Source organism: Hibiscus syriacus, unplaced genomic scaffold, assembly GCF_006381635.1.
Source record: "Hibiscus syriacus cultivar Baekdansim isolate YM2019G1 unplaced genomic scaffold, ASM638163v2 tig00111013_pilon, whole genome shotgun sequence".
In the NCBI taxonomy this organism is placed as follows: domain Eukaryota; kingdom Viridiplantae; phylum Streptophyta; class Magnoliopsida; order Malvales; family Malvaceae; genus Hibiscus; species Hibiscus syriacus.
In genome coordinates, this window is record NW_024062953.1 from 1,338,636 (window position 1) to 1,358,035 (window position 19,400).

The 19,400-nt window shown below is 33.9% G+C and overlaps 1 protein-coding gene across 1 annotated transcript; it reads left to right on the forward strand.

The window, feature by feature from the left end:
- Positions 1-442: 442 nt before the first annotated feature.
- On the forward strand, positions 443-3,446 carry LOC120149921. The gene is made up of 7 exons (XM_039162631.1): positions 443-709; positions 820-859; positions 959-1,029; positions 1,632-1,729; positions 2,020-2,087; positions 3,018-3,128; positions 3,233-3,446. Exons 1-7 carry the CDS (start codon positions 505-507, stop codon positions 3,366-3,368), a joined length of 729 nt encoding a protein of 242 aa, XP_039018562.1. The 5' UTR covers positions 443-504; the 3' UTR covers positions 3,369-3,446.
- Positions 3,447-19,400: the final 15,954 nt, after the last annotated feature.

Consider the following 19,400-nt stretch of genomic DNA (forward strand, 5'->3'; position numbering starts at 1 on the left):
TTGTATAATGCGTAAATTATAGGTTCAATTTTTATTGTAATTACCATTTAAATTGTAAATAAGTATATAAAGTATTTAACTTTTTTATCTAAATAAGTATATAATATTTTTCATTTAAGTTTTAAAAAATTAATACATAACATTAATTAATGAATATTTTAGGTACTTGAATGAAAAAGATAATACATTATTATGTTTTAAATACTTATTTTAATTAAAAAAATATTTTAGATATTTATTTTAATTAAAATAATAACTTTAAGTGTAGGATTTAAAAAGATTATATTTTAAATATTCATTTATGATATAACCTAAAATTAACTAAATTAAAATGTAAGATTAAGTTCATAATTTATACATAGTAGTTAGTACATGGAATAGTGATAGAATTTGACCTTAAATTATTGTGGCAACCAGATTTTTCAAATACCGTTAAAAGACATGAACTAACGGATAAGAATCTTTTTTTCATATCAGTGATATTCTCCGGCGACAAGTCCACCGATGTTGTGTCGAAACGGCGTCAACTGGCGGCAACCCATTCCGTCGCTTTCTCCCGCCGCTCCTCGTACTTCATCCTCCAACTCAACCACCTCGAAATCAAAGCAATTCTCGGTCAGGTCTTCCGCCTCATCACCGAAATGGCGGAAGAGCCGGCAGTCGGTCTCAATATCTCTGTTTCTCTCTCACTTCCTCCTTACACCCAACTGTAGGTTTTTATTTATTTATTTTCATTTATGAACCTATCACTATCAGTCTTGCAAAGAGTTACTTCAAAGCTAAAATTATAAGATATTATTTTTCATTATTCCCACGCAGATGCTACTGCAGGTAGCTTTTTGGATAAATACGTGAAAAAGTAATCACTAATCACTTACACCCTTTTGAATCTCTATATTGTACTTTCTGGGTATTATTTATTTGGTCATTTTTGTGTTAATGATATGTAATTTAACAGGAAAAAGCTGGATCCGCTTGAGGTTTATGTACCTGCTGTTATATTGACTCAGTTACAGATTAAGGACCTAGGTAACTCTTCAATTGTGATTTGTTATCTTGATTTTGAAAGGGGAATTTCATAATTAAACCTCGTTCTTGTTGCTTTAGTAGGGCTCTAAATCACCAAAGCTTGAATGAATGAGCCTCCTGTGTTCATTGTTTAGTTTTAAGTTTGTTTGTGCTCGGTTGGTGTTTATTAGGAATTTTAAAATTATGTTTGTATTCCTTCGTTTAAACAACACATGTTCGCGAACATTAAACAAACATGTTCATAGGTATAGACTAGTTTTAATTTATTATTAAATGAGCTTGAAACGAATATAAATGAGCTAAACATGTATTGTTTATGTTCAGTTCGGTTAATAACGAGCCTCAAAATATTGCTCATATTCATTTTGTTTTGCATGATAAATTAATCGAACCAAACTGTTCATGAATGCTTCTTTTACTGGATGAGTGATGCTCTTGCTGGATTTTGATGATGACCTTTGTTTATCCCAGTAAATGATCTCCCGGTTCCTGCTTTTTAAACCCCTTTTAATTTTATAATCCTTGCATATGTCATGGATTCATTAAATAAAGATTGAAGAATGTGGTGAAACTTGTAATTTATAATCATCTAATCATTGCAGAGAAAACTTTGGAAGTTGATGATAAACCAGAATATGCAACCTGCAGATCCCTACTACGTTCCGGTCCGGCTGCATCTCTGCGTGTAAATATCCGAGCTGTAAGTCAAAGCATTGTAGATAGTTGTCTGATCTTCTCGTTTCCTTTTTACATTACTTGTTGCACTTTCAAGAATTCATTCCATGATGAAGGGTCTACGAACAATCGAGTTTCAAAAAAGAGAAGCATTTGCATTTCTGAGAACTATCAACTTGATGAGGAAATTTTGTTCATTTCCTTTATTTCTATCTGCATTTGTCATTCCCTTTTAGTTTTTTGACAGTTTTTTTCTTCCTTTTTGGTATTATACTAAGTTCCTGAGGTTTTGAACAATGTTCCTCGGATCTTCAGGTCGCACAGTATGCTTCTGATGCTGGGAACGGCGAAAATGCTTTCAAAGACGTTGATCAATGTCTCAGGTATTCTAATTAAGCTACGGATGAAAGTTTTGAAAATTTATGTTCAGTTTAGACTAAGGATGGCAACAGAGAAGGTGGGGGCTGGGATTGCCTAGTTCACTTCCCTTCCAGGTTTCAACATCCACATTCATAGAAAGCAATTGTTCACATCGCTTTACCTCACTTCTTTTTACTAATCACTTTTCAATCTAATATTATAAAATATATATGTTTATGAACATGATTTTAGTATACAAAACTGTTTGATATGTATATAAAGTATAAATATGTACATAAATACAACATATTCACACATTCGATAATTTTAGTATCTATGTTTAATATAAATACTATAAGCTGTAACTTTTAAAGTTGCACAAAGTATTGTAGAGCGAGCATTAACTGTACTTATCCCACTCCACTTTGGGTATCCATTTTTTTTAAAGAAAGGAAAACTCCCCATTTAAGGTGCATCTATACGAAATCCATGGAGCAGCTTGGTTTTCACATCCTTAACATGACAATCAAGTAGGCTAGATTGGTTTTCAGACTTTAGTTCAAGTAAATTTTGAGTTCAAGTTATTCAGGTAAGGTCCCTGACTCATTGTAGGTTAAGATTTCGAGTTCAGGTTTCAAGTCAGGCCATTGTAGGTTTAGATTTCGAGTTCTGAACACTTCATTTTGAGCTATATGTTTGAATCATTTTAAGTTAATGTTATTTTGGGGACAGATCGCTTTGAGTTCACATTATTTTTTGTTCATTTTAAGTTCAGGTTATTTTGGATACTGATCGGATCGCTTTGAATTCACATTATTTTTGGGTTCAGTTGGACTGATATGGATTATTGACTTATTCTGATCAATTTGTGATGAATTTCATTTTAGCAATTCTATGTCTTTCAAACAACCAAACTTTGACAGCAATTTAATCAATTCTTGTTGTATGACTAGAGCATTGGAGGAACTAGACTCCTTGATGCTACATGCCTCAAGAAATGAGCCAGATGCCTCGGTAAAAGCAATGAAGGCACATATTGGTACTGCCCTCAGTGCCCTTGATAGGTATTATTGCTTTACACTTGCCATATACATATACTATCATTGATGCCTCCGCGTTCTCGACAAGCAAAACTTCATTTCCTTATATACGCACTTTCCATTGGTAGCCTGCTTCAAACAGTTCCAACCGATGTTTTAACTCAAGGAAAGGAAATTGCTGATGCTTATCGAGCCACAGACAATGTGTTCAAGCAGCCTCGGGACTTAGACCCGGAAATGACACAATTGGAATCGATTCTATGATACGAACAGATTACGTGCATGATCTACATAGAAAATTTATGTATATGCACTATAATTACCTGAATGTAGACCCTAATACTGAACTTGTGTGTAATATTTGATTATCAATCTCAGAAAATAAGAAAAATTAACCAATGCTGTGTGTCGTAACCGGTTTTCGTCCGGGCACGAAATATTTATTCTCGGCGGGAAAATTGATGTGAATAAATGGTTTTGAAAATAATTTGGGAGTCGCCATCGGCCTTTTGGGTCAGGTAGGTCGAATACCTAAAAAATATCTTTTAAAAGAGTTTTTAAGAAAACATCAATTAAAAGATAGATTGATCTGCGTTTTAACCAAAATTCGTTCTTTTTAATAATAAAAAGGGATTCGTGGTCGGTAACGGTTAGGGAAGGATTAGCACCCCTACAACGCCCAAAATTGGTACTTTTTAATTATAAATTGTCTCTATTATTATTAATTTAAAAATTCAAAGATATATTTAATTCATAATTCTACTATTTCAAATAATTTTAAGAAAATATATTAATATACATAAATAAGATATTTACTTATTTAGAAATATCAGAAAAGGGCTTCTAGGTACCTTAAGACAGCTCTTTTCTTCGATATTAAAAAATAAAATAAATAACTAAAAATATTTTCTTAAAAAATAAAAATTAAATATTTTATTTATTTATTTAAAAATATCATAAAATGGCTTCTAGGTGACTTAAGACAGCTCTTTTCTTTGATATTAATAAATAAAAATAAATATTAAAAATGTAATAAAACTAAATTATAATTTTTATAATATTTAGATATTTAAAATACCAGAATAGGACATCCAGTTGTATTAAGACTGCCCTTTTCTTTGATATTGAAAATAAATAAACATTATTAAATAATAAATAATATATATATTTATAATATAGTAAAACAATAATTAAAGTAATGATTTAAAATATATTAAAAAATAATAAAAATTAAATTAAGTTAAAATATAACTAAACAATGACTAAAATAAATAAAATAATAATAAATGTAAAATTATTTAAATTAATGAACATAATTCGAATCATCATAAAATAAAATTACTAATAGTGTAATTAACCCTTAATTAATTAATCAGTGATTAAAATAAAATTTATCAAAGTTTAAAGGCTCTATCTCGAATAAATAAAAATTCTAAGTGCTAAAAATGTAATTTAGCCTTATTTAATTAATCGGGTTAAAATAAATGTTAATAAAATTATAAGGTACTAAATCAGTTATTTACCCTAAATATATATATAAACTGATAATGACTAAAATGTAATAAAATAAAATTGAATGACATAATTAAAAGAATCAAAAATTGCTTTTAGTGACTAAATTGAAAGGTATACAAATTTGGAGCACTGCGGACGGGGTTTACCCTTTATGAAATTACAAAAATACCCTCCCCAAAATGACGTCGTTTGGGGAAGGTTTTAAATACCCAATCGGCCGGCCCTTATGTGCCATCTTCCTCATTTCTTTCTTTTCTTTCTTTCTCTGAGAGAGAAAACTCTCTCTGCTCTCTCTAAACTCTCCCCCGGAGAGAGAGCTGACCACCGGCCGGCAACCATGATCCGCCGCAAGTTCCGCCGCCGGCCACCGCCTCCGGTGGTCGGAAATTCCCAAATTTACCTAAAATATAGATCTAAACGCTCTAAGACCGATTCCGGTCTTTGTTTTCCCTAAAAACCCTTAGATTCCTGTAGATCTAATTTTTTTACCTTCGAAAAATGAGACTCCGGTGACGCTTGGGATTTCCGGCAATGAGCGAGGCTTCAAGGGTAAGTTCCTCTTATTCTCTTCGTTTCTGTTTTGGTCTGGTTGTTGGTTGCTGTTCGTATCTCTCCCTTTTTGTTCTCTCTTCGTCTGTTTCTCTGTTGTTCTCCGTTGCTCTCTGTCTGTCTTTCTTGCAGGTGTGGTGGCTTTTATAGCCACCACCGAGGCTCTCGTCGGACCGGACAATAGAGGGTCGAGTTTGGTGAGTCACCATATCATGGTGGTGACTCACCATAGAGCTCGACGTGGGCGGCTGTTATCGTTGCAGCAGAGCTTCTGGAGTCTTCTGTTGGAGTCATCGTGGCACTGAAGCGTCGGCAAGGCGGCTGGAACTCACTGGAACTTTGGAGCGGCGGCTGGGATGTGGCCACGTAGAAACTAGGGTTTAGAAACCCTAGTTGCATCGTGTTGGACCTCCTGTGGACCGTTGGATCTCTCAGATCCAACGGTTGTGATGATGAGGCGGCTAGAGATGATACAAACCCTAAATTGGGTTTAGGGTTTAGATGGGCCAGTTGGCTGATCGGGCCTCTTTGTTTGGGTTTGTAAATTGGGCCTGAGGGTCTTTTGGGCTTCTGATGTAATTTGTAATATATATATATATTTAATAATAAATAATAATAATAATATATTATATTAATAATAATTATAATTATTATTATGAAAAAATTAATGTCTACAGCTGCCCCTCTTTGCTCATTCTTGTGTTAACAAGAATATAGTAAAGACGAAAAAGACAATAATTTTTCATTCGGCTTATTTTAAGTAATATGGAAATGTTGAAAACATTCTGCCCAGAGGTCTTATGAATGACCCCGAGGGTTTAAAAACATCAAAAAGCTCCCGAAGGTTTTTTGGAAACATCATGCACTGCAGGACTTACAGATGACCCTGAGGATTTGAAAACATCAAAAAGCTCCCAAAGGCTTTTTGGAAACATCATGCACTGCAGGACTTTCGGATGACCCTGAGGGTTTGAAAACATCAAAAAGCTCCCGAAGGCTTTTTGGAAACATCATGCACTGAAGGACTTACAGATGACCCTGAGGATTTGAAAACATCAAAAAGCTCCCGAAGGCTTTTTGGAAACATCATGCACTGCAGGACTTACAGATGACCTTGAGGATTTGAAAACATCAAAAAGCTCCCGAAGGCTTTTTGGAAACATCATGCACTGAAGGACTTATAGATGACCCTGAGGATTTGAAAACATCAAAAAGCTCCCGAAGGCTTTTTGGAAACATCATGCACTGCAGGACTTACAGATGACCCTGAGGATTTGAAAACATCAAAAAGCTCCCGAAGGCTTTTTGGAAACATCATGCACTGAAGGACTTACAGATGACCCTGAGGATTTGAAAACATCAAAAAGCTCCCGAAGGCTTTTTGGAAACATCATGCACTGAAGGACTTACAGATGTGGGAAATAGTTTATTAAGTAAAAAAACTAAGGAAATCGTTTTCTTACTTTTCAACAATTTCATTTTTAGAAAAGATTGAATGAGAAACTATGGAAATCGTTTTCTCATTATTTTTCAAAATAACATGTTGATTGGGTAACATGCCCCAATCTCAAGATAAGGTTGTTGGAAATAGTTTACTAAGTAAAAAAACTAAGAAAATCGTTTTCTTACTTTTCAACAATTTCATTTTAGAAAAGATAAAATGAGAAACTATGAAAATCATTTTCTCATTTTTTTTATTTATTTATTTATTATTTTTTTTTTGAAATAACATGTTGATTGGGTAACATGCCCCAATCTCAAGATAATGCTCATTTTTGTGGATTACGTCTATCTATTCTTCAGCTGTTTGCGCGATTCCTGTATTTACGGTTTTGAATACCTTCTTCTTGTAAGGTATTTCTTACCATGAATCTTCTTGTTCTTCCGAAGATCTGTAAAACTTCATGTTTGAATGCACTCAGATGTATCAATGTAATGCATTGTCTATTGTGCAAATGATGTTCTTATGAATGCATGAATGTTGATGCAATCTTCATTTGACTTCAAAGTGGTGAACTTGGTCTTCCTTCACTTCATCATTTATTGCCAGGGTTACCTCTAGATATCAGTGTAGAAACTTATGCTATCAAGCTTGTATTTCTGCAGAATCATCTGATCAACTTGTATCGTGGTGCCTTCTTTGCTTCATTTAATTCTTAGAAGAAATATTTTACTTGTGGAACTCTTATTGTAGTCAAAATTATGACCCTGATGCCCCATTTTATCTTAGATAAAACCAACTTTATTTGCTTGGACTTGTGTAGAAATCCCAGAAGGCTTTCATCTTTGAAAAGAGAATCTATCATCTTTAAAAAGAGAATCTATCATCTTTGAAGAGTGTAGATGTATATATGTGACTCAGCGGGGATTAATTAGGGGAGTAGAGTATGTTCTGATTTGACTCTTGAAACATATCATAAGGAAGATTTATTCCAATTCCTTTCATGTTTCCACATTTAATTGGTTCTCGAACAAGGCAACTTGAACCATATCATGTCGAGATGCTTAACCACAACCTGTCGTTCAAATAGCTTCTTATTGTTAAAATTTCAGCTCTCCCTTATGTGGAAAGAAATCTTCATTATATCTTACTTCTAATCTTGGGGTTGAAGAAGACAAATTTCATCTTGGATCAATAAATGGAAACCATATGATCGTAACATTGGTTCAGCATCAGAATAGCAGGTTCGTAAAACATTTGACAGTGCATTCATCCTTTCCTGTGGCTTCTGCTCATGATGTTCATAAAATATTTGACAACACATTCATCCTTTTTTGTGGCTTCTGCTCAGATGTTCATAAAACATTTGACAACACATTCATCCTTTTTTTGTGGCTTCTGCTCAGATGTTCTCAATCATTGAAGATATTTGCCTAGTGTTCAAAGCTTTTGAATGATGTCACAAAACCATTTGAGAACAAAAACTCAGTGGGGATTCAAGTGTAATGTTGGTAAGACCAAAAAGTTGGTCAAATTCACAAGATATGCTGGTGTCGAATTGAATAGGAGACACTAACTGATCTTGATATCATCTCGGGCAAAGAAAAATGTGATACTGATCACGTTTTCTTCTATAATGATCTTTGTAGGAAGTAGAAACACATCAACTATAGGATCCATGTACAGAACAAAGGTTCATGAAATTCTTGCTGCTGGAGATGAAACGCACGTGATAACCCAAAATAGATAAAAAATCAGTTCAGCCTGGATAACAATAATGACCCCAGTAACAACGAGAAATGTTAATATATGTAAGTCGAGCTTCTTTCTTCAATGTCATCAAGTAAAAAACTGATGTGAAAAACAGCTTCATAATCCCAATAATATGGTTGAAACTAACTTCCAGGAATCTCAAAGAAATATTTTCAATTGTCACCGACACACAGAATACAAAATTCAAAGATGAGATCTTGAGGAACTGAACCCTGGATCGAGTAGTCTGCCTGGGGATCATCTTTATTCATGTAACCGTAATGTAGCTTAACAAAGAACATACTATCATGTGACATATAGTTAAGAAGATTAGGTATTTGAAAACATACTTGTTGAGTAAACATTTGTTCAACAACATGATCATAATGTAACTTCCTAATGAACGAAGCAATTATGTATAGTCAGCTGGACTGTCACTGTTTCACCATTTTCATTCTTCATATCTTTCTGTCTCATTGGAATCATTTTCTTAAATCAATGATCTTGACACAGGATGATATGGGCCTTCAACATGCCCCAACATTGGCTAATACAAGTGTTCAAAATGCATCAACAGTTCTGATTCTGATTGAAATGGGTTTTCAGCATGCCCCAACATTTTGCTGATAAATATTCAGAATATTTCAATATTTCTGATTCTGTTTGAAAAGGGTTTTCCAATATTTGCTTCTTGTTAATCTGAGTCTTCAAAATACCCCATATGGATCTGTCTGAAGTGAGCTTTAAAATGCCCCAATATTTGCTGATACAGATGTTAAAAGTGTGCTCAACATTACTTCTTGTTGAGATGAGCCTCCAAGAATGCCCAAATATTCATATTGCTGTGAGCCTTCAAAATGCCCCAATATTCTATTTCTGGTTGAAATGGGCCCTCAAGATGTCCCTCTAGATTTATCTGATTCACTCTCAATCTCTGTTTGACTGGAATGTCATGATCCCCACGAGGTCCAATAATGAATTGTTGTAGTTACTTGTAGCTTTATTCGTGCCCCAAATCTATTTATCTTGAATACTCTCATTCTGGTGTCACTAAACAGTAGTGTTATCAAGTAACTGAAATTCTCTTCATGTTATCACAAACTTAAGAAGTATTCAATCATTCTAACAGAAACGTCTGAGATATGTGTCTTCTGAATGAGGTGACCATATTCTGTATCTGGAGGGATTTAGTCAGACAGTGAAGTAAAAATAGCTTAGTAATCCGTTCCAGGCTGACACAATGGCTTATCATCTTTCAGTGAAGGCCATATCTGAAATATACTTTTCTGTGGGAGAGAAACCAATTTATGCAAACAATAATCTGATGCAATGGCAAGACTACATATACAATGGTACAAGCTCATCAAAAATACGCACCCATGCAACATGTTGATTCTGATAACAACTCATCTGATTATGAAGCGATCTTTCAGGATGATTTCACATATATTGATAGTTCTTCTGATATCGAGGAAATCATGAATTCTGATTCTGATGAGGAGAGTAAACTGTTATACTTGATAAAAATGGGATTCTCAGAGGCTGAAGCTTCAATAACCATGGAGATATGTGGTTCAGATTCATCAATTGCAGAATTGACAGATTTTATATGTGCTGATCAAATGGCTAAGGTTACTGACGCACTTCTTATGGTAGAAGATATGAAGTCATTATGCAATGATCCCAATTACAAGCAAAGGCGAAACTTGGGCTATGATTTGTGGAAAAGGAAGAAGCAGAGGAAGCTTGAAAAGAAGCTTCTTAATGAAGATGATCATGCAGTTCACCTTTCAATTCCAATGATCGGTTCTGGGATTCCTACCGAATCAGATCAGATAACTCAAAGAACACTTCCAGAAGATGCTATTGGGTCTCATTATTTCTACTATGAGCAAAATTCATCTTTCAAATCCAATGATTGATTTTGGAGTTCATACCAAATCAAATCAGATAGCTCAAAGAACACTTCCAGAAGATGCTATTGAGCCTCCTTATTTCTACCATGAACAAATTCATCTTTCAAATCCAATGATTGATTTTGGAGTTCATACCAAATCAAATCAGATAGCTCAAAGAACACTTCCAGAAGATGCTATTGAGCCTCCTTATTTCTACCATGAGCAAATTCATCTTTCAAATCCAATGATTGATTTTGGTTTCATACCAAACCAGATCAGATAACTCAAAGAACACTTCCAGAATATACTATTGGGTCTTCTTATTTCTACTATGAGCACATGGCACTTGTTCCAGTTAATATTTGGACAGGAATATCACAGTACTTATTCGATGTAGAGCCAGAATTTGTAGATTCGAAGCATTTTCATGCTATTACACTGAAAAGGGCTATATTCATAATTCTGCCAATTGAGAACAGATTTTCTCTTATTCTGCTTCCTCCATGTGCTGATGCTTTTCCATTGACAAAGAAATGATGGTCTTCCTTCGAGTGTCCAGAAGTATGTTCTTGATGAGTGCTTGAAAATGGAATCTGGTATGGATTAGAAGGAATAAAATGGTTCCACTTGAACCTGATGAGGCGGAAATGCTTCTAGGTTTCCCTAAAAACCATACACGAGGAGGAGGATCTGCTAGAGACATGTTCCCCGGTGGTATCCATGTCCTGTCTTTTTTCTTCTGGGATCAGTGATGCAGAGGCTGTCTTCTACTGTCTTGGCATATCTTTGAAAACAGATGTGCAAGAACTGAATAATGATCGGTTGGAGCAATTGATGAGTAGATTTGTCGAATTCGACCTTGTTGTCGGTGGCATCCAGCGTAACAACCTTACTGGAAGAAATAAACATCATCAGGATGAAATAGAAGATTTTTGTTGGTGAATTTTCTTGCAATGAATGCTATGACAACTATCTCTTCTGCTGCTCCAATATATCCCACTCTTTTCAAATTATGGAACGGTTTAGTTGACAGTAAAACTGGTCATCTTTAACTTTTGGAATCCTGTAACCAATGTTACCCTATATAAAAGGCCTATAAGGGTAGATTCTGTTCCAATGTCTTGTTCTGTGCCCTAAGTCCTCCAATTCAAATTCAGCAATCTTCTGAAGGACACAATGGATATCATCTTGACAAAGAAAATGATTATCATAGAAAAAGTAGCAATGATGTATCAAGACTTGAGCCAACACCAGAGTGTAGGTAGTGGCTTGTTCATGGCTCTATGATGTAATCTTTTAGAGAACATGAATTGATGGTTGGGGAAAATAATCTGTCTGGTGATGCTTATTGCCCTCAGCATGAGATAAACGATAATCTTTCTTGATGAGCTGCTAATAATGTCATAGGAGAGTGTTACAATTTCAATTCTCCAGACTTTCTGGCTTTTTGGACCACTTGCCTTCAAAAATGTGAAGTGCTTCATTATTCTAGCCTCGTTCATTCTTTTTTTTTTCTACAACAGAGGTAGAATAAGCAACAATTGCTTTAAAGACCTTCCTCATTTGAGACTGTACTGTTTGAAAATGTTTTTTCTCCTTTCTTTATTGAAGAATGAAAGAATTTTGCAAAGTATTACCCCTTTCAGGTTCACAATATAATCAAATTATAAACAGTGAGTTTAATGAATATCAAATAAATCAACTACACTTTTAAATCATTCAAAAATCATAGTCCTATGGCAAGTGTCAAAACTATTGACTGATTTAAGGTGTAGGTGGATTCTGGTAGGTTTTTTCAAGTTGGTTTAGTATGTCGCTTCGGGCTTCCACTAATTTGAAGAAATAGTTGTTATGCTCATCTTGTAGAGATACTTCTTGATTCCAGAATCTCAGGAACATCTTTGGGATGTGCGGTGCTTCATTTAAAAGCTTAAGATCATCTCTTATGTCGTTTGTTGCACCATTCAACATTCGAGCCGCCTTTTCAGGTTTTCAACTCGAATCCTCCTTTGGTTCTAAGATGTTATTTAAAAATTTATATCTTGAACCCTCTTTTTATCATTTTTCATATTATGCATTAAAGATTTTAAAAACCAATTTTTGCAAATAAAAATCAATCTTGAGAGGCAGAATGAATTCTGAAGATATTCTCTTTTACTTAGAAATGCATGTATGATTAAAATGGACTTTTTAGGTACGTAACGTAGGCCATGGCTTATGGTTACGAAAGATAGAAAGGGATAAAAAGGCCCAAATAAGTGTTTAAGGGTAATCAAACCAAGGATCAATTCATTCTGATGCCATCAATCTTGTTTTGTTTGACTTGGATCTGCCTTGCTGGGGAATTTTCCATCAACTGGATCCCTCTAGACTGCCAAATTTTGGATTCATTTCCATTTTCTCATATCTCCAGCATTTCTTGCTCTTCTTGTTTGTACTTGATCAACCTTGTAACTTGAGGCTCAATAAGTCACCCATCTTGATTCAATTTCCCTTTTTTTTTCTTTTTTTTTTCTTCTTTCTTTGCTGGATGAGTATAATACTTCAATTGCTTTGAGCACCTCCTTTTCCTTTTGTATTTTGGAGGTTTTCCATTATTCTTGATTGGATTGATCTTCAAGCACTCTGTATTTGACATACTTTGTAGTTCAAAACTTTCATGACTTCATGGAAACTTGTCTTCGTAATAAAGCTGTATTGACAATCTTTATTCTTATGAGCCAATATCCTTTACCTTACCCCCCAATGTAGAGGGTGATCCTTGGTTAGGGTTGAATTAGAAAAAAATTATTCAGGCTCAAATGGGGACAACAAAGGATATATATATATATATATATATATATATATATATATTAAAGGATAAATGAAACAATGCCGTTCATCATCTCATACACAGAAACCTTTGTAAAAAGAGGTATCCACAGGGGGATGAATATTCAAGATTAACTTTATTTACATGAAAAAATGTAATTAATGCATGATATATTTATTTCAATCAATCACTTTCCCCTTCTTCTTTGAGTATGCCCTAATCACTCGAAATTATCATCAATGAGTTGGTCCTTGATGCCTCATCTCGTCTCTTCTTGTAGTAAGATTCACGGATAATTGAAAGTTTGGTTCTTTTGAGATCTTTTGGTTTATGATGGTTTTGTGTTCGAAAAGACAAATGTGTGACTTTTGACGTCATGTATATGGTGGAATGTAGTATCATCAATCAACTATACCCGAAAAGGTAAACATCTGGAGTAGGTGTAAAAACAGGTGGATACATTTCTTCAGAATCTTTGTAGTGTCAGGATTTGGTTTGAGTAATTGGCATTGGATGGGATATTGAAGATATAATTTTACCACTTGCCAATAGATCTATAACTCTTGAAAAATTAAAAGAATATTTAATCTACTTGATACTCAATAATCTCGAGATTAAAATTTGACTCCTTGCTCATAACCATAAAAGAAACACATATTTATTTATTGCCAAAAGGAAAGGAACAAAAACATATTCAAACAAGATGCTGAAAATAGAAAGTACTACAGTGGTAGATAACACTTCCATTTGTTTATGCATCATTACTCATCTATTATTGGGTGTGTACTTGGCCCAGGATTTTTATCCTTATTTGCCCCCCATTCCTTGATCGTTTCTTGTGTCAAGACTCTTTTGTCAACAAGCATCTCTATTTCTTTTAACAGTTGCCTACAATTGCCCGTGGAATGCCCAAATACTCCCAAGTGAAAATCACAAACACTACTTTGATCATAGCTATGAGCAGAAGGGTTTGGTGACATTTTCATTGGTCTTCGTGTGATGTATTGACCTTTAACCAAATGAGGATACAAGTCTGAAATGGAAGTTTGGAATACTTCCAAAGTTTTTCTTGATCGCATGACTTTCTTTGGTCGATCCGAACAGTTACTTGCTCTTTTTCTTTTGCAGTTGCGGGGATTCTGGATGCGACATACATTTACATCATCAGCTTTGGTTTTCTGATCAGTTGGGCTCCTGGATGTGACTTTTGAATTTTCTTCACTGATTACATTCTCAATTAAATCTCCAGTTGTCACAAGATTCTCGAATTCCTTTGTCGGATTTGCCTGCATCAACTCGCAGAAAAGAGCGGGAAGGGAATCACGAAACATACGTGATATCTCTTCTTCTAACATGGGAGGTTGAACTTGTGCTGCCACTCCTCTCCATCCTAGGGCATATTCTTGAAATCTTTCATTGGTTTTCTTCTTTACTCTTCGAAGATCCATACGTGTTGGAGCTAAGCCTTTAACATACCGATATTGTCTCAAAAATGCATCAGCTAAATCTACCCATCTCTTGATCTGTTCTTGGGTCAACTGATTGTACCAGACTACTGTTGGGCCAACAAGACTATCATGGAAAGAGTGAATTAATAGATCATTAGAACTTAAATATCCTTCCATTTTTCTGCAAAACATTCTCAAATGGATTAAGGGACAACTGGTGCCATCATATTTCTCAAAATCAGGCATTTTGAATTCATGGGGAATAATCAAATCTGGAATCAAGCTGAGCTCTCTTGCTTCTAATTCTTTGTGGGAAGTATCAACACATTTCATATTTTTGATTGCTTCATCCATCTTCTTGAATCTTTCCTCATATTGCGAATAATGAACAAGGCTATTCTTTGGGTTCAATTGGGATGCCCCATAGGGTTTTACCATTTTCGACTCTTCAATCTGACAGCATGGTTGCTCTTTATCAATTATCTCTTCTTTATCAGATGTCTCATACTGAATAATTTGATTTGATTCATCTGGTACTGAATCTGATGTTTCTTTCCTTATATCCGGAGGTAACCCTGTCAATTGTTCTGGCCACTGGTCTTGTAGTCCCTCATAAGATTGCTCCATTGTTTTCATGATAATGGTAAAGTAGAATGAAAGAATGACCTTGGTTTTACTGTTACAAAACCTTTCATTAATTATTAACATGTTTTTATACTTAATGTATATAACAATACTAAAAAATGTAATGTAAATACTAAAATGCATAAATGCAAAAATAAAAATGCAAACTGTGTAATGCAAAGATAAACATAAAAGTATGAATGCAAAAATGAAAATGCAAAGATGCAAAATGAAAATGCATATATGAAAAGGTGTTACTCAAGAGTGATCATCTTAGAACAGATTTCATTAAACACAAAAGTTTTGGTACATCAAACAAAACTCTTACATGGGGGACAACTTTCAGTCCTAACAAAACTTTACATATAGGGAATAACTTTCACTCCTAATTTCTCTATTTCACTTAAAAGCCAAACTAACTTCCACTCATACTCAGGTGTGGAATTATCCATCTGCTTTAATTCTCTCGTGAAGCCAGCAAAGTCCACCAGCTTATGAGCCACATTGTTTGCTTGAGCAGCAGCTTTATTCATGATATTGTCTTTTTCCTTTATCCTTCGTGTCGATTCTCGGAGTTGTAAACAATGTTGTTCATTTTTTTGAGAAAATCTTCGTGGTTACAGAGTTCTCGTACAATATCTCCATAATCATCTAAATATTTTTTCAATGTCTTGTTCTTTTCGATAATGGCTTTTAATTCAGTATTAACCTCATGCTGATAGATCTGATATGATGCTTCCATATTAGTCATAGCACTATTCAACCTTTGATTTTCGACTTGACATCTTTTCAATTCACTAACAGACGTATTGCGTATTTCTTCTGCAACTCGTAAATCATGATAAAACTTATTTGCTCGACCTTCATGTATATTATAATTCTTTTTCAGTTTGGTGACCCATTTGATCCACTATTCTGGGGTGTTTCCTATGCCAGCATTTTGAAAGGTTTGACTGACCTTCTGGAAATCTTCCTGCATGGTTTCCATTTTGGTGCTCAATTCATTGTTTTGCTCTTTCAAATGACGTATTTGAATTTCGAATCTAAGCAAATCTTCTTCCTTTTGGACGCCCCTACTGATGCTCTTACCTTTGAATACATTTGGTGTTGATCTGGCAGGATCTTCAGTTACCAAACTAGGTTGATCATTTATCATAAACTGCAAGATTCCCTGATCCAAAAGATTTTGAACTCGACGTTCGAAAGCAAGGCAATTCTCAATGGTATGTCCTTGAGCTCCGGCATGATATTCACAATAAGCGTTGATGTTATACCACTTCGGATACGGGGGTTGGAATGGTTTTATGTAGTACGGGGCCACTTCTCGTGCTTCAAGTAGCTTATCATATAATTCTTTATACGATATAGGGATAACATCAAAATGAGAACTGCCTTTTGTTTTGGATTGATCCTGAGTTTTAGATGTCGGAAGCCGACTAAACTTCGATAATTTCAGATTACATGATTTCTTTTCATCTCTGGGAGCTTTTACCATGGTCACCATTTCTTTGGTATCTCCAGACGATTTGTGAATACGAATGATGACTGTTGGTAATTTCTCAAATTGATTAAGAATTGAAGTCCCTTGCGTATCTGAAATTGCAGGGTTAGGTTCATTGAGCTCTCTCTCCTTCTGTGCAGTAATCTCTTTTCCTTTGGCCAAAACAGATATTCTATCCATCCTCTTGAACATCTGCTCTCTTATTTCTCGTATCTCTTCTTGCTCCTCAATGGACACATGATCTTTGGGTGCATAACTCTCCTCTATCTTCAGAGTTTCCTTAGGATGCCATTCCATGGTTGCGTCATATTTTGTTTGATCATAAAACTTTTTGTCCATTTATGAAGTCTTTCCAATTTGATGAACAGTCTTTCAAGTCAACACCTTTTAGTCATGTCATGATCATGCAATGCAAACAAAAGAAAACAAATTAAAGCAAAACAAAATGTATGAAAAAATGAGAAAGGAAAAATAAATTAGTTAGTACCAAGAAAAGATTTTATCTATCAAGGTATAAATCCTAACCTCATGCTTTCTAGTTCCATGCATTGTTTGGAAAATTAACCTAACCGCATGATTATTAGTTCGCAGGCATTTATTCAGAAAAATAATAAATTAAAAAATTAAAAGCTAGAGCTTATTTCTCCTTTGTGTACACCTATGAACAGAGGTTCAGTACTGTCTTAGATTAGGTGAATTTCTAGGGTTTATTATATGCAGAGTTTCAGTTCTAGGAGTAAAGGTACTTGAATTGTCCTTGTTGATGCCCCCTTGGGCTGTCAACCCTCAATCCTAGTCCATTACAGACTTTAAACGGATCAAGTTCAATTCGAGGGGACACATTTCTCTATACCTAACACGGAGAATAAATTCTCACGAAGACATAGAGCATATGAACCCCGAAAGTTACTTGCTAGGTCTGACACGGAGAATAAATTCTCACGAAGACGTCGCTTTCACTCCCACTTAAAAGGACAAACTCAATTATAGAGCTTTATGTTATGCAAGTGTTGTGTGTGAGGAGAAATGTTCAAACCTTTGACAGAAAAATAAATAACGAAATAAAATACTTACAAGTAAAATGAAACATATAAATATTATGAAAATAATAAGTAAATATAAAAATTTTGAAAAGAAAGAATTAAAATTTAAATATATGAACTTTTAATTTTTAATTAATAGAGACAATTTATAATTGATTTTAAAGTTTGACCGGTCCCCAGCGGAGTCGCCAAGCTGTCGTAACCGGTTTTCGTCCGGGCACGAAATATTTATTCTCGGCGGGAAAATTGATGTGAATAAATGGTTTTGAAAATAATTTGGGAGTCGCCATCGGCCTTTTGGGTCAGGTAGGTCGAATACCTAAAAAATATCTTTTAAAAGAGTTTTTAAGAAAACATCAATTAAAAGATAGACTGATCTGCGTTTTAACCAAAATTCGTTCTTTTTAATAATAAAAAGAGATTCGTGGTCGGTTACGGTTAGGGAAGGATTAACACCCCTACAACGCCCAAAATTGGTACTTTTTAATTATAAATTGTCTCTATTATTATTAATTTAAAAATTCAAAGATATATTTAATTCATAATTCTACTATTTCAAATAATTTTAAGAAAATATATTAATATACATAAATAAGATATTTACTTATTTAGAAATATCAGAAAAGAGCTTCTAGGTACCTTAAGACAACTCTTTTCTTCGATATTAAAAAATAAAATAACTAAAAATATTTTCTTAAAAAATAAAAATTAAATATTTTATTTATTTATTTAAAAATATCAGAAAATGGCTTCTAGGTGACTTAAGACAGCTCTTTTCTTAGATATTAATAAATAAAAATAAATATTAAAAATGTAATAAAACTAAATTATAATTTTTATAATATTTAGTTATTTAAAATACCAGAATAGGACATCCAGTTATATTAAGACTGCCCTTTTCTTTGATATTGAAAATAAATAAACATTATTAAATAAATAAATAATATATATATTTATAATATAGTAAAACAATAATTAAAGTAATGATTTAAAATATATTAAAAAATAATAAAAATTAAATTAAGTTAAAATATAACTAAACAATGACTAAAATAAATAAAATAATAATAAATGTAAAATTATTTAAATTAATGAACATAATTCGAATCATCATAAAATAAAATTACTAATAGTGTAATTAACCCTTAATTAATTAATCAGTGATTAAAATAAAATTTATCAAAGTTTAAAGGCTCTATCTCGAATAAATAAAAATTCTAAGTGCTAAAAATGTAATTTAGCCTTATTTAATTAATCGGGTTAAAATAAATGTTAATAAAATTATAAGGTACTAAATCAGTTATTTACCCTAAATATATATATGAACTGATAATGACTAAAATGTAATAAAATAAAATTAAATGACATAATTAAAAGAATCAAAAATTGCTTTTAGTGACTAAATTGAAAGGTATACAAATTTAGAGCACTGCGGACGGGGTTTACCCTTTATGAAATTACAAAAATACCCTCCCCAAAACGACGTCGTTTGGGGAAGGTTTTAAATACCCAATCGGCCGACCCTTATGTGCCATCTTCCTCATTTCTTTCTTTTCTTTCTTTCTCTGAGAGAGTAAACTCTCTCTGCTCTCTCTAAACTCTCCCCCGGAGAGAGAGCTGACCACCGGCCGACAACCATGATCCGCCGCAAGTTCCACCGCCGGCCACCGCCTCCGATGGTCGGAAATTCCCAAATTTACCTAAAATATAGAT